Source organism: Dendrobates tinctorius, unplaced genomic scaffold (assembly GCF_039654945.1).
Source record: "Dendrobates tinctorius isolate UK_male_01 unplaced genomic scaffold, ASM3965494v1 ptg000062l, whole genome shotgun sequence".
NCBI lineage: Eukaryota > Metazoa > Chordata > Amphibia > Anura > Dendrobatidae > Dendrobates > Dendrobates tinctorius.
The window spans coordinates 25,834,869-25,847,353 of record NW_027361730.1 but is presented as its reverse complement, the minus strand read 5'-3'; the positions used below and the strand labels follow the sequence as shown (position 1 = coordinate 25,847,353).

At 40.5% G+C, this 12,485-nt stretch overlaps 1 protein-coding gene across 2 annotated transcripts in view; it reads right to left on the bottom strand.

Moving 5' to 3' along the window:
* VPS13C (vacuolar protein sorting 13 homolog C) overlaps window positions 1-12,485 on the bottom strand; it is a 518,321-nt gene that overhangs the window by 92,796 nt on the left and 413,040 nt on the right. For both annotated transcript variants that reach the window (XM_073579421.1, XM_073579422.1), the window contains 3 exons: window positions 2,085-2,218; window positions 1,390-1,516; window positions 168-403 (listed from right to left, as the gene is read on the bottom strand). In XM_073579421.1, coding sequence (XP_073435522.1) covers window positions 168-403; window positions 1,390-1,516; window positions 2,085-2,218 — 497 coding nt within the window. The remainder of the gene's footprint in view (window positions 1-167; window positions 404-1,389; window positions 1,517-2,084; window positions 2,219-12,485) is intronic.

Here is a 12,485-nt window from a genome sequence, read left to right as displayed (position 1 = left end):
ACTTTAATTAACCAAACAGTATGTACAACAAAATAAACCTGAGAGAAAGGCAAAGGCAACAAGGAAAATGCTTGTCTTTAAATTTTGGAAAAAAGCTAGTAATACAAATCACTTACAATCTTCCAAGCTATAACAGTGATTAGATGAAAGGTCTAATTAACATTTACCTTGTGATTCCTATGTAAGAAATCTCTTGTTTGGTCTCGTTGTTAATTAGAGAAAGCCCCAAACTGTGAATGGATATATTTATTTCCTGATCTGGTTGCTCCATTTCTTCAGCTTGGCGTGCCTTGGTCACTAAAGCCACATCTTCAGTGAAAAGCAATACTCTCTGACGCCCATCAAGGAATGACACCCAGTGAATCTGAATTTCTTGATTGTAAGCAAACTGCCCACTTTCATCCTGAAAACATTAAGTAATACAGTGTGAAAATAATTTATTTAGGTGAGAAAATAAGAGATTTTTTTTCTGATAAAAAAAATACCGAACTGCTACAATTAGATTTCTTATTCTCTATATACATCAAATGGTATCTAAAAATATGTGTTGATACTTGCAAAAGTGATAAAGCAATTCATAATTTCACATATACATGTTACATCAAAACAGGCTATTAGACAACCGTGCAAAGAAGTTAAGGTACTGTTTCAGGATTTCTCAGGGAAAGGGGCTCCTTTCCCCATCCCTCACGCTAGGGGTCGCCCTAGTCTTTCCCTGTTCCCCGGATTACCATGGAAGGTGGAGACACCAGGGTCACATGCCTTGCTATGCGCCTGACTTTTCCTTACCATTGTGGGGCCGAATTATATAGGATTACACTAACCAGACAGACAATGAAAGTAAAACAGGGATAAATGAAAACTACAATTATACAAAATACACTCATCAAACAGAGTGAGTGGAACAGAGGGGAGGGTAAAGTAGGTGAAATCAAATAGGAGAGGATGAAAATGAACACGCAAACAAACATCACACAGAAATCGCCAGAACTCTCCAAACTCCAACTATGAACACCAAACAACTTATCCAACTCCAAACCAGGCAGAATGAATGATCAATAGAAATGTCCAAATGCCAGTGACAAGCATATATACAAGAGGGGAGTGTCCAACACAGAACAGCTGAGGCAATCCACGATGGAGAGCACTTGAACTGATAAACCCTAGCAATGCCAGAGCAAAGAAAACCTGCACAGTTTAGACGCTGCAATCTCCTGGCCTTTCTCTGTTACAGTAACCTTATGACAAATAAAAAGTCTAATGGTTGCAGGTATCCTATAAAAATATCTTTTAGTCTTGTAAAAATCCATATAAGAAAGCGCATTGATGCAAGAAAGAGGAAAACGGAGACAAGCACCCATTTGTATACCCTCGTATTGGCTATTATACCTTTAACAGGTCAAGCTCCCCCTTGTTCTGGCTATATGTCCACATCAGTTTTTTGGTTCCTGTTGGATCAGCCCAGGCAAACAGTTTGGTTTCTCCAGGCATAAGTACAGTCTCCTCTTCAATACCACTGTAAAGAATACAGTATTTTAACATGTAGTTTAATTCTGCTTTATTATTTTAACCCCCAAAAATGTAAAATTAGATTTGTAGGATGCAAGAAAAACTTTATGGGTGTATTGATACAAGCCATTTTTGTTGCTTTTTTTTTTTTTTGCAAAATGGGAACAATTCAGCATATTATGCTCACTTCATGAAAGCTTTTATGCCAGTATTCTTGTGTAAAAAGCTTTGAAAAGGTCGCAAACTTTTGTTGCAACTCAAGGCTGCGCTAATATTTGATGAATTCTGGCATTCTCAAACAATTTTCGCCCAGGCCCAACAAGGCAGGTGGAGCTGGGGCAGGGCGGGGGCATGATAAGCTGTGGTGAGGCGAGGGGCACACTACTAGTCTTCTGCTCCTGATTTAGGATGAGGCTAAAGACTTTACACGAATCAGAAGTGTCCGACTATAGCACTTTTCCTCATCAAGACTGGCGTGAACAAACAGGTATTGACGAATCAGGCCCTGTGTGTAAACCCCCACTCGACAACATCCACATAATAAATCAACACAGCATGTCATTTACTTGTCCTACCTCTGACTATACGTCAATTTAGATCGAGGTGTATGATTCATGATCAATGCAGGTGCAGCTCCTTCATAGTAATCTGAAAATTTAATTACTATTGAGTAATCTGAGATACTGACATCCACAAGGAGTCCTGTGCTCTGAAATTACAACAGATAATAGTTAAAGGGAGCCTGTGGGCACACAATGACTGTTCAAACCAAGTACAGGCTCTCAGTGCCCTCTTGACCTGGCCAAACAGTTCAGTGTCAGTTCCATCTACTTGTCTCATCTCTATCTACACCCGCCCCTCTATTTTTTATTGAAATCTCTGGCTTTATAGATCCATGAAGGGTGTACTAAGCACCTATACAATGTGTTCCAAATTATTATGCAAAAAATATTTCCTCATATTTTCTCTAAATTACCTATATGAATTGCAGTCATTGTTATTTTCCAGTCATCTAATATTCTAGTATAATTGCAATGTTTTTGAACAAACTGCCTATGAAAACAGTATATTTTTAAAAATAAGAAACACTCAAAATGCATGTTCCAAATTATTTTGCACAGCAGAGTTTTCAACCTTTTTATTTTGAACAAAAAAAAGGGCAATTGTGAAATTATAAGCATTATCAGCTTATTACAAAATGAAATCAAACAGTTTTCAAGTCAAAACTTTATACTAGGTGATGTTACATTTGCACATAGGACCCCTTGTTGGAAAGAAGCTTCTGAACTCTCTCGTCCATTGAATTTGTCAGTTTTTGGATGGTTTGTGCTTCAGTTGTTTTGCATGTGGACAGAATACCCTCCCAGAGCTGTTGCTTAGATGTGAACTGCCTCCCGCCATCATAGACACTCCTTTAGATGATGCTCCAGAGGTTCTCAATGGGGTTGAGGTCAGGGGAAGATGGTGGCCACACCATAAGTTTGTCCTCTTTTATGCCCATAGCAGCCAGAGATGCAGATGTGTTATTTGCAGCATGAGACGGTGCATTATCATGCATGAAAATGATCTTGCTGCGGAAAGCACGGTTCTTCCTCTTGAACCATGGCAGGAAGTGCTGTTTTAGAAACTCCACATAGATTATGGAGTTCATCTTTACCCCTTCAGGGATCCTAAAGGGGCCGACAATCTCTCTCCCCATGATTCCAGCCCAAAACATTACTCCACCTCCTCCTTGTTGGCGCCTTAGCCGTGTTTTCATGGGGTGTCCATCAACCAGCCATCCTCCACTCCATCCATCTGGACCATCGAGCGTTGCACGGCACTCATCGGTGAACAAAACAGTTTGGAAGTCAGTCTTCATGTATCGTTTGGCCCACTGGAGCCGTTTCTGCTTGTGTGCAATGGATAGAGGTGGTCGACAGGATGGCTTATGCACAGCTGCAAACCTCAGAAGGACCCTGCATCTTGTTGTTTGGGGGACGTTGGAGGCACCAGCAGCTTCAAAAACTTGTCTGCTGCTATGACAAGGCATTTTTGCAGCTGCTCTTTTAACCTGACGCAATTGCCTGTTGGAAAGAGTCCTCAATTTTTCCTTATCAGCATGCACACGTGTGTGCTGGGAATCCGCTACATACTTCTTGATTGTGCGATTATCACGATGAAGTGTCTTGGCAATGTTGATTGTAGTCATGCCTTGACCTAAATACTCCACAATTTGTTGCTTCTCAGCAGCCGACACAACCTTTTTCTTTCCCATTTTGGCAAAAAATGTAGGCTGCTTAATAATGTGGAACAGCCTTCTTAAGTAGTCTTGCCTTTATTTGGACACACCTGCCAAACTAATTTGCACAGGTATCTGCAATTGCTTTCAGTGATATAAAGAGCCCTGACACACATCACCATTAATGAGTTTAAATGACAAACAAAAAAATTCTAACCTTATCACTCCTAATCTCTTTTTGCATAATAATTTGGATCACAGTTTACTTGGTTTGAACAGTCGCTCTGTGCTGACAGATTCGCTAGAATAATATATACTCGAATATATATGAACAAAGCCACACAAAGGTGAAAAATACATCTGTGCACAAAAGAGTACATTGATAGCCAAGTTTCCAATTAAAAGGGTTAATCTCAACTAATAATAAATGGTAACTTAAACAGGAACATTAAAAAGGCCAATATAATTAAATGCATTTTAAAAGAGGTTCTCCGAGACTAAAAGCAAATTTCACATGTCTAATTACATAATAATCTAACCACTTTTCTAAGTTACTTCAATTAAAAAATCCCTACTATTCCCTCTCTAACTTCCAGTCTTTTTTTTTCTTACTTCCTGTGTTAGTATTTTCAAAAAGATCAAAGGGCTGGGGTTGCCATCGCTCCCACTGCTTCCTTTTCTGTCCTAAAATGAAGGCTCATCTGGCAGCGGCACTGCTGTCACTTAACAGAGATCTTTTCACCACCATTCCCTAATGACTTTTTGTTTCAGTATCTAGTGAGGAACAACTATCACGCAACCACACTTCTGTCTCCACCGCTTTACATCTTCAGTCCACATTGCTTTGTTCACTGAACAAAAGATGTAATCAGGGGACGGTAACAGAAGCAGGGTGATTGATACCACCAGCGTCGGACTGGAGCACCTTGGGCCCACCAGAGAAAATCATTCTTGGGGCCCACTATGTAGCTACATAGAAATAAATACAAGACCACCAATTGTGTGGTAAAACGCGCTAATATCCGGGTATAATATAAGGTAGTACAGGTCTTAGTTATGTAGCAGGAGTTGGGGTAGCCTCCCTAATAGAATATAAAGCAGCCCCCTCATAGAATATAATGTAGCCCCCTCATAGGGTATAATGCACCCCCTCTTAGGGTATAATGCTTCCCCCACTCATAGGGTATAACGCTGCCCCCTCATAGGGTATAGCGCACCCCCTCATAGGGTATAGCGCACCCCCTCATAGGGTATAGCGCACCCCCTCATAGGGTATAACGCTGCCCCCTCATAGGGTATAACGCTGCCCCCTCATAGGGTATAATGTACCTCCTCATAAAATATAATGCTGCCCCCTCATAGGGTATAACACTAGATAAATAGATAGATAGATAGAAGATAGATAATGGATAAATAGATAGATATAGAGATAGATATATAGAAATAGATAGCTATAAATAGATACAGATAGATAGAGATAGATAGAGATAGATAGGTAGATAGATAGATAGATAGATAGATAGATAGATAGATAGGGGATAAATAGATAGATTGATGGATAGATGGATATGAAGATAATAGATAGAGATATATATAGCTATAGATAGATATAGAGATAGATGGATAGATAAAGGATAAATAGATCTATGGATAGAAGATAGATAGATGGATAGATAGATATAAAGATAATATACATATAGATAGATATAGATAGCTATAGATAGGTATAGAGATAGATAGACTATCTATATCTATCTATCTCTATATCTATCTATCTCTCTATATCTATCTAAATCTATCTCTATATCTCTCGATCTATCTCTATATCTAAGATAGAGACAGATAGATATAGAAATAGATAGAGATAGATAGATATAGATAGATATACAGATAGAAATAGATAGATATAGAGCGAGATATAGATAGCTAGAGATAGAAATAGAGATAGATAGATATAGAGATAGATAGATATAGAGATAGATAGATAGATATAGAGATAGATATAGAGATAGATAGATAGATAGATAGATAGATATAGAGATAGATAGATAGAGATAGATAGATAGAGATAGATAGAGATAGATAGAGAGATTGCTATAGGGATAGATATAGCGATAGACAGACAGAGACAGATAGATAGATAGACACATAGATAGATAGATAGATATAGAGAGAGATATAGATAGCTAGAGATAGAAATAGATAGAGATAGATATAGCGATAGAGATAGATAGATAGATAGATAGATATAGAGATAGATATAGAGATAGACAGATAGATAGAGAGATAGATATAGAGATTGATATAGGGATAGAAATAGATAGATATAGATAGATATACAGATAGAGATAGATAGATGGATATATAGAGAGATATAGATAGAGATAGATAGATATAGAGATAGACAGATATAGAGATAGATAGATATAGAGATAGATAGATATAGAGATAGATAGAGATAGATAGATATAGAGATAGACAGACAGATAGATATAGAGAGATATAGATAGATAGATATAGAGATAGACAGATAAATAGAGATAGATATAGAGATAGATATACAGATAGAAATAGATAGATAGATATAGAGAGAGATATAGCTAGATATAGATAGAGATAGATAGATATAGAGATAGCTAGATAGAGCGATAGATATAGATAGATAGATAGAGCGATAGATAGATATAGAGATAGATAGATAGATATAGATATAGAGATACTGTAGATATAGAGATAGATAGATATAGAGATACAGTAGATATAGAGATAGATAGAGAGATAGATATAGAGATAGATAGCTATAGAGATAGATAGACATATAGAGATAGACAGATATAGAGATAGATAGATCGATGGATATAGAGATAGATAGATGGATACGATAGATAGATAGATAGATGAATATAGAGATAGATGAATATAGAGATAGATGGATATAGAGATAGATGGATATAGAGATATATAGATAGATAAAAAAAAAATCACAATACTCACCTCTCCTCCTAACTCCCATGCTTATGCCGGCTTCAGACTCAGGAGCTGTCCCATCTGCTAGACACACAGCGGGTGCACGATGGTGACGTCATCGCGCACCGGCTGTGAGTCAGGAGCAGAGGGGACTGATGGGAGAGAGACGCTCTCTCTTCCACTGCAATTGAGGGCAGCGCCGGCTGCCTAGGCTGGGGGGCGGGGCCCCGGGGAGTGGAGACCGAGAGTGAAATGATATTCACTGCTTCGCAGTGAATATTCATTTCTCTTTAGTAGCGGGGACAGGGGCTCCTGCCTCCTGACACCCGCTGCTGCTCCGCTGGCAGGGGCCCCCATAGCAGCTGTGTGGCACTGGCTGGGAGCCCCTGGAGCAGTGGGGGCCCAAGGCAACTGCTGGCCCTGTATGCCAGCAGGTGCCAGGGGCCAGGGCCCACCAGAGAATCCTCCGGCTCCCCGGTGGGCCAGTCCGACGCTGGATAGTACCCTGCTTCTATCACAGCTCAATGATGACATCTCGTTTCAGTGAACAAGGCTGCGGGAACAGAAGCAGTGTGGCAGTGGAGACTGAGGATGTGAGACAGCTGAGACAGAAGTGTGGTAGTGTAATAAAACCATCACCACAAAGAAGCTATGATAAGTGACAGCAGCGCCGTCCCCTGATGACCTTTTGTTTCAGGACTGCAAAGAAAGCAGTGGGAGGGACAGTAGCCCCAGCCCCTTGACGAATATTTATTTGAGAATTCCCAATGCATGCTGGGAGACTCCAAAAAATCATCATCAGAAGAAAAAAAACAAAACACAAATGAGTTAGACTAGAGAGGGAAGGGTAGCGATTTTTAAATTGAAGTACATTGGAGAAGTGGTTAGGTTATAAAATTAAATAGTTAGAAACATAGTATAAAATTCACTGATAGTTTCAGACAACCCCTTTAAGTAAGAGCATTTTAGTCACATTTTAGCACAAGAAGAAATTATTGACTTGAATTGTAGATTTTCAGTTCAACTCATACCTTTTTGCATAAAATAATTTTAAATAATTTTAAAAAAAGCCACAATGGTCACTGGAATAATTTGAAACTGACAAAACTAATCTTCAATTTAAATTTATTGAAAATCAATTAATGAAAATCAGACATTGCTTTAGAATTGAGGTTCAAAAGAAAAAAAAATGCAATGAAACTGCCTGGATAAAAATGATGGAGCCTTTAACTTAATATTTTGTTGCACAATCTGTTAAAACAATAACTGCAAACAAATGATTTTCTGTAACTCTCAATGATACTTCTGCACCTGTCCACGGATATTTTATCCCAAACCTTGTATGCAAACTGCTCCAGCTGTCTCAGGTTTGAAGGGTGCCTTCTCCAGACTGCAAGTTTCAGCTCCTTCCACATATATTCAATAGGCTTTAGATTAGGGCATAGAAGGCCACTTCAGAATAGTCCAATGCTTTGTTCTTAGCCATGCTTGGATGTTTTTAGCTTGGTGTTTTGGGTCATTATCCTGTTGGACCCATGACCTGCAACTCAGATCAACCTTTTTGATATTCTGAAGAAAATTTTGATCCAGAATGCTTCATTAGTCTTGAGATTTAATTGTACCCTGCACAGATTTAAGACCCTGTGCCAGATGAAGCAAAGCAACCCAAAAGCATAACCAAGCCAAATTCATATTTCACAGTAGGAACAAATGTTCTTTTCTTTGTATGCTTCAGTTTTGAGTCTGTGAACATAGAGCTGATGTGACTTGTCACAAAGCTACAGTTTTGTCTCTGTCCAAAGGACAATCTCTCAGAATCTTTTTGGCTTGTAAATTCCAGTCTCATTTTTTTATGATTTACTCTCATGAAGCCTACTTTGGCCAAGACAGCGACACATGGTGCGATCTGACACTGGTGCATCTTGATCTTGGAGTTCATCTCTGGAAGTTGTTCTAGACTGTTTCAATGTGGCATCAATTTTCCTCTTGCAGCCACATCCAGGAAGGATGACTACAGTTCTACAGACCTTACACTTCTAAATAGTATGTGCAACTGTGGTAACAGGAACATCAAGCTGTTTGGAGATGATCTTATAGCCTTTATGTTTAACATATTTGTTTAATTTTCTTTCTAATTTCCTAAGACAACTTTACCCTTAGGGCCCCGTCACATATAGAGCTACTCACCAGTGATCCCAACAACGATATCAACTTGTCAGGATCGCTGGTGAGTCACTACATGATCGCTGGTGAGCTGTCAGACAGCTTCACCAGCGATCAGCACCAGCGACGCCGAGCGCGCGGCATCGCTGTGTACTTTAGTTACCAGCGCGCTGATGCACTTAGGTACACAAAGCAGGGGAACACCACTTAGCTTTGCTCTGTCGCTAACGCTCCCAGCAACAGAGCCCACCACCTGCGTGCATCTTTTCCTCCACCGAGTCCAACATCTGGGTGCACTGTCCAGAAACGGATCTTCTCAGCACCATAGTGCAGCCTTGGAGCAAAGAGTCCACACCTGCGTGCAGCTGTCCCGAAACAGAGTCCAGCAAATGAGTCCAGCTTTTCTGCCAAAGAGTCCAACATTTTGAGTCCAGCTTTCAGCAACCGAGTCTAGCATCCTGAGTGCAGCTCTACACCATAAGCTGCCACTCCACCAATCCTTGCCAGCCCTCCTTGCAGACACCATAGCTGCTACTCCAGCACTCTGACTGGGCTGCCAGTGACTCTCCTTCAGCTCCATTCTTTACCCAGGCTTGCTTGCAAATGAGGAACTTATCACCAACAGTGATTAACACACCTGATACTCTCTTCTAAAGCTGTCACACCTGTTACATAATTACGTGCACAAACTAAGGTAACCAAAGTGCAATGACCCTTATGGCCACCGGGGGGAAAACTACAACTGAAATTACCACAGTGCAATGACCCTAAAGGCCACCGGGGGCAAAACCACCTTTGGCACATAGCCAAAGGAAAAAAAAAAAGGTTACTTTGTGCATTTACTCTGTCAGATCCAACCTGGATCGTGAAAAAAATTGGATGAAGGGTTTAGGAGTTTCATCTCCTTAACATGTGCCACCCTGTTTTTAAAGGGACCAAAAGTAATTGGACAGATTAAATAATTGTAAATAAAATGTTCATTTCTAGTATTTGGTTGAAAACCCTTTCTTGGCAATGACTGCCTGAAGTCTTGAACTCATGGACATCACCAGACGACGTGTTTCCTCCTTCTTGATGCTCTGCCAGGCATTCACTGCGGTGGTTTTCAGTTGCTGCTTGTTTGTGGGCCTTTCTGTCTGAAGTATAGTCTTTAACAAGTGAAATGCATGCTCAATTGGGTTGAGATCAGGTGACTGACTTGGCCATTCAAGAATATTCCACTTCTTTGCTTTAATAAACTCCTGGGTTGCTTTGGCTTTATATTTTGGGTCATTGTCCATCTGCAGTTTGGCTGCAGTTGGCTGGATCTGAGCACACAGTATGGCTCTGAATACCTCAGAATTAATTTGGCTGCTTCTGTACTGTGTCACATCATCAATAAACACTAGTGACCCAGTGCCACTGGCAGCCATGCATGCCCAAGCCATCACACTGCCTCCGCCGTGTTTTACAGATGATGTGGTATGCTTTGGATCATGAGCTGTACCACGCCTTCGCCATACTTTTCTCTTTCCATTCTGGTAGAGGTTGATCTTGGTTTCAGCTGTCCAAAGAATGTTTTTCCAGAACTGTGCTGGCTTTTTTAGATGTTTTTTAGCAAAGTCCAGTCTAGCCTTTTGATTCTTGATGCTTATGAGTGGCTTGCACCATGCAGTGAACCCTCTGTATTTACTTTCATGCAGTCTTCTCTTTATGGTAGATTTGGATATTGATACGCCAACCTCCTGGAGAGTGTTGTTCACTTGGTTGGCTGTTGTGAAGGGGTTTCTCTTCACCATGGAGATTATTCTGCGATCATCCACCACTGTTGTCTTCCGTGGGCGCGCAGGTCTTTTTGCATTGATGAGTTCACCAGTGCTTTCTTTCTCAGGATGTACCAAACTGTAGATTTTGCCACTCCTAATGTTGTAGCAATTTCTCGGAGGTTTTTTTTTGTTTTTGCAGCTTAAGGATGGCTTGTTTCACCTGCATGGAGAGTTCCTTTGACCGCTGGTTTCCTTCACAGCAAAACCTTTCAAATGCAAGCACCATACCTCAAATCAACTCCAGGCCTTTTATCTGCTTAATTGAGAATGGCATAATGAAGGGATTGCCCACACCTGTCCATGAAATAGCCTTTGAGTCAATTGTCCAATTACTTTTGGTCCCTTTAAAAACAGGGCGGCACATGTTAAGGAGTTGAAACTCCTAAACCCTTCATCCAATTTTAATGTGGATAGCCTCAAATGAAAGCTGAAAGTCTGAACTTCAACTGCATCTGAATTGTTTTGTTTAAAATTCATTGTGGTAATGTCTAGAACCAAAATTAGAAAAATGTTGTCTCTGTCCAAATATATATATGGACCTAACTGTACAGGTGTTGTGTGGAGGGCTTACAAACATGTGGAAGCCACGCACAATAGTCTTTCCTTGTCTTGAGGCATTTTCACTGAAATTGGATCAGCCTGTAATTTGATTTTCCACTTTGAGTTTGAGTAGCATTCCAAATGCAAACCTTCATGGGATATTAATTTTGACTTATATTGATTATTTTTAAGTTTTATTGTTCTCAACGCATTCCACTATGTAATGAATAAAGATTTGTAACTGGAATATTTCATTCAGTGATATCTAGGATGTGGTATTTTAGTGTCCCATTTATTTTTGAGCAGTGTATATATACATATACACACACACAGTCATGGCCGAAAAGTATTGGCATCCTTGAAATTATTTTTTTTTGCTATCTTACAACCTGAAATTTCAGAGTTTTTTAGGGTTTGCATCATTCATGTAAAGAACATGCCTATTAGGCTGAGTTCACACGTGGCGTTTTTTTCGCGTTTCCGCGGCGGTTTTAACCGCGCGATTTTGCCCCGAAAAATAAGCATCCCATGCATTCCTATGGGATTTCGCAATGCTGTGGTTTTTACCGCGGCGGAATCGCTTCGCGGTAAAAAACGCAGCATGCTCATTAATTTGTGGAATCGCGGCGATCCCGCACCCATAGGAATGCATTGTTCCGCTTACTTCCCGCATGTGGCTGTGCACACCATGCGGAAAGTAAGCAGAACAATTGCGGATGGTACCCACGGTCCGGAGGAGAGGAGACTGTCCTCCGAGCTTTGGGTACCATATCCCTGTAAAAAATAGAATTTAAAATAAAAAATATTGTTATTCTCACCTTCCGGCGTCCCGCGCAGCATTCCCGCCTCTCTCCACGCTCCCGGTCCCAGTAAGCCTTTGTGAAAATGCCCGCGATGACGTCCGTTCTTGCGGGATCGCGAAGTCTCGCGGTCATCGCAATCCTGCGAGAACGGACGTCATCGCGGGCATTTTCGCAAAGTATTACTGGGAACGGATGCGCGGGACGTCGGAAGGTGAGAATAACACTATTTTTTATTTTTTTTTTTACATTCTATCTTTTACTACTGATGCTGCATAGGCGGCCTCAGTAGTAAAAAGTTGGTCACACTCGTCAAACACTATGTTTGACGAGTGTGACCAACCTGTCAATCAGTTCTCCAAGCGATGCTACAGATCGCTTGGAAAACGCTAGCATTTTGCAAGCTAATTACGCTTGCAAAATGCTAGTTTTTCCGCGGGAAAATCGCGGGAATTTAAAATGTGATTTTCCCGCGGAATG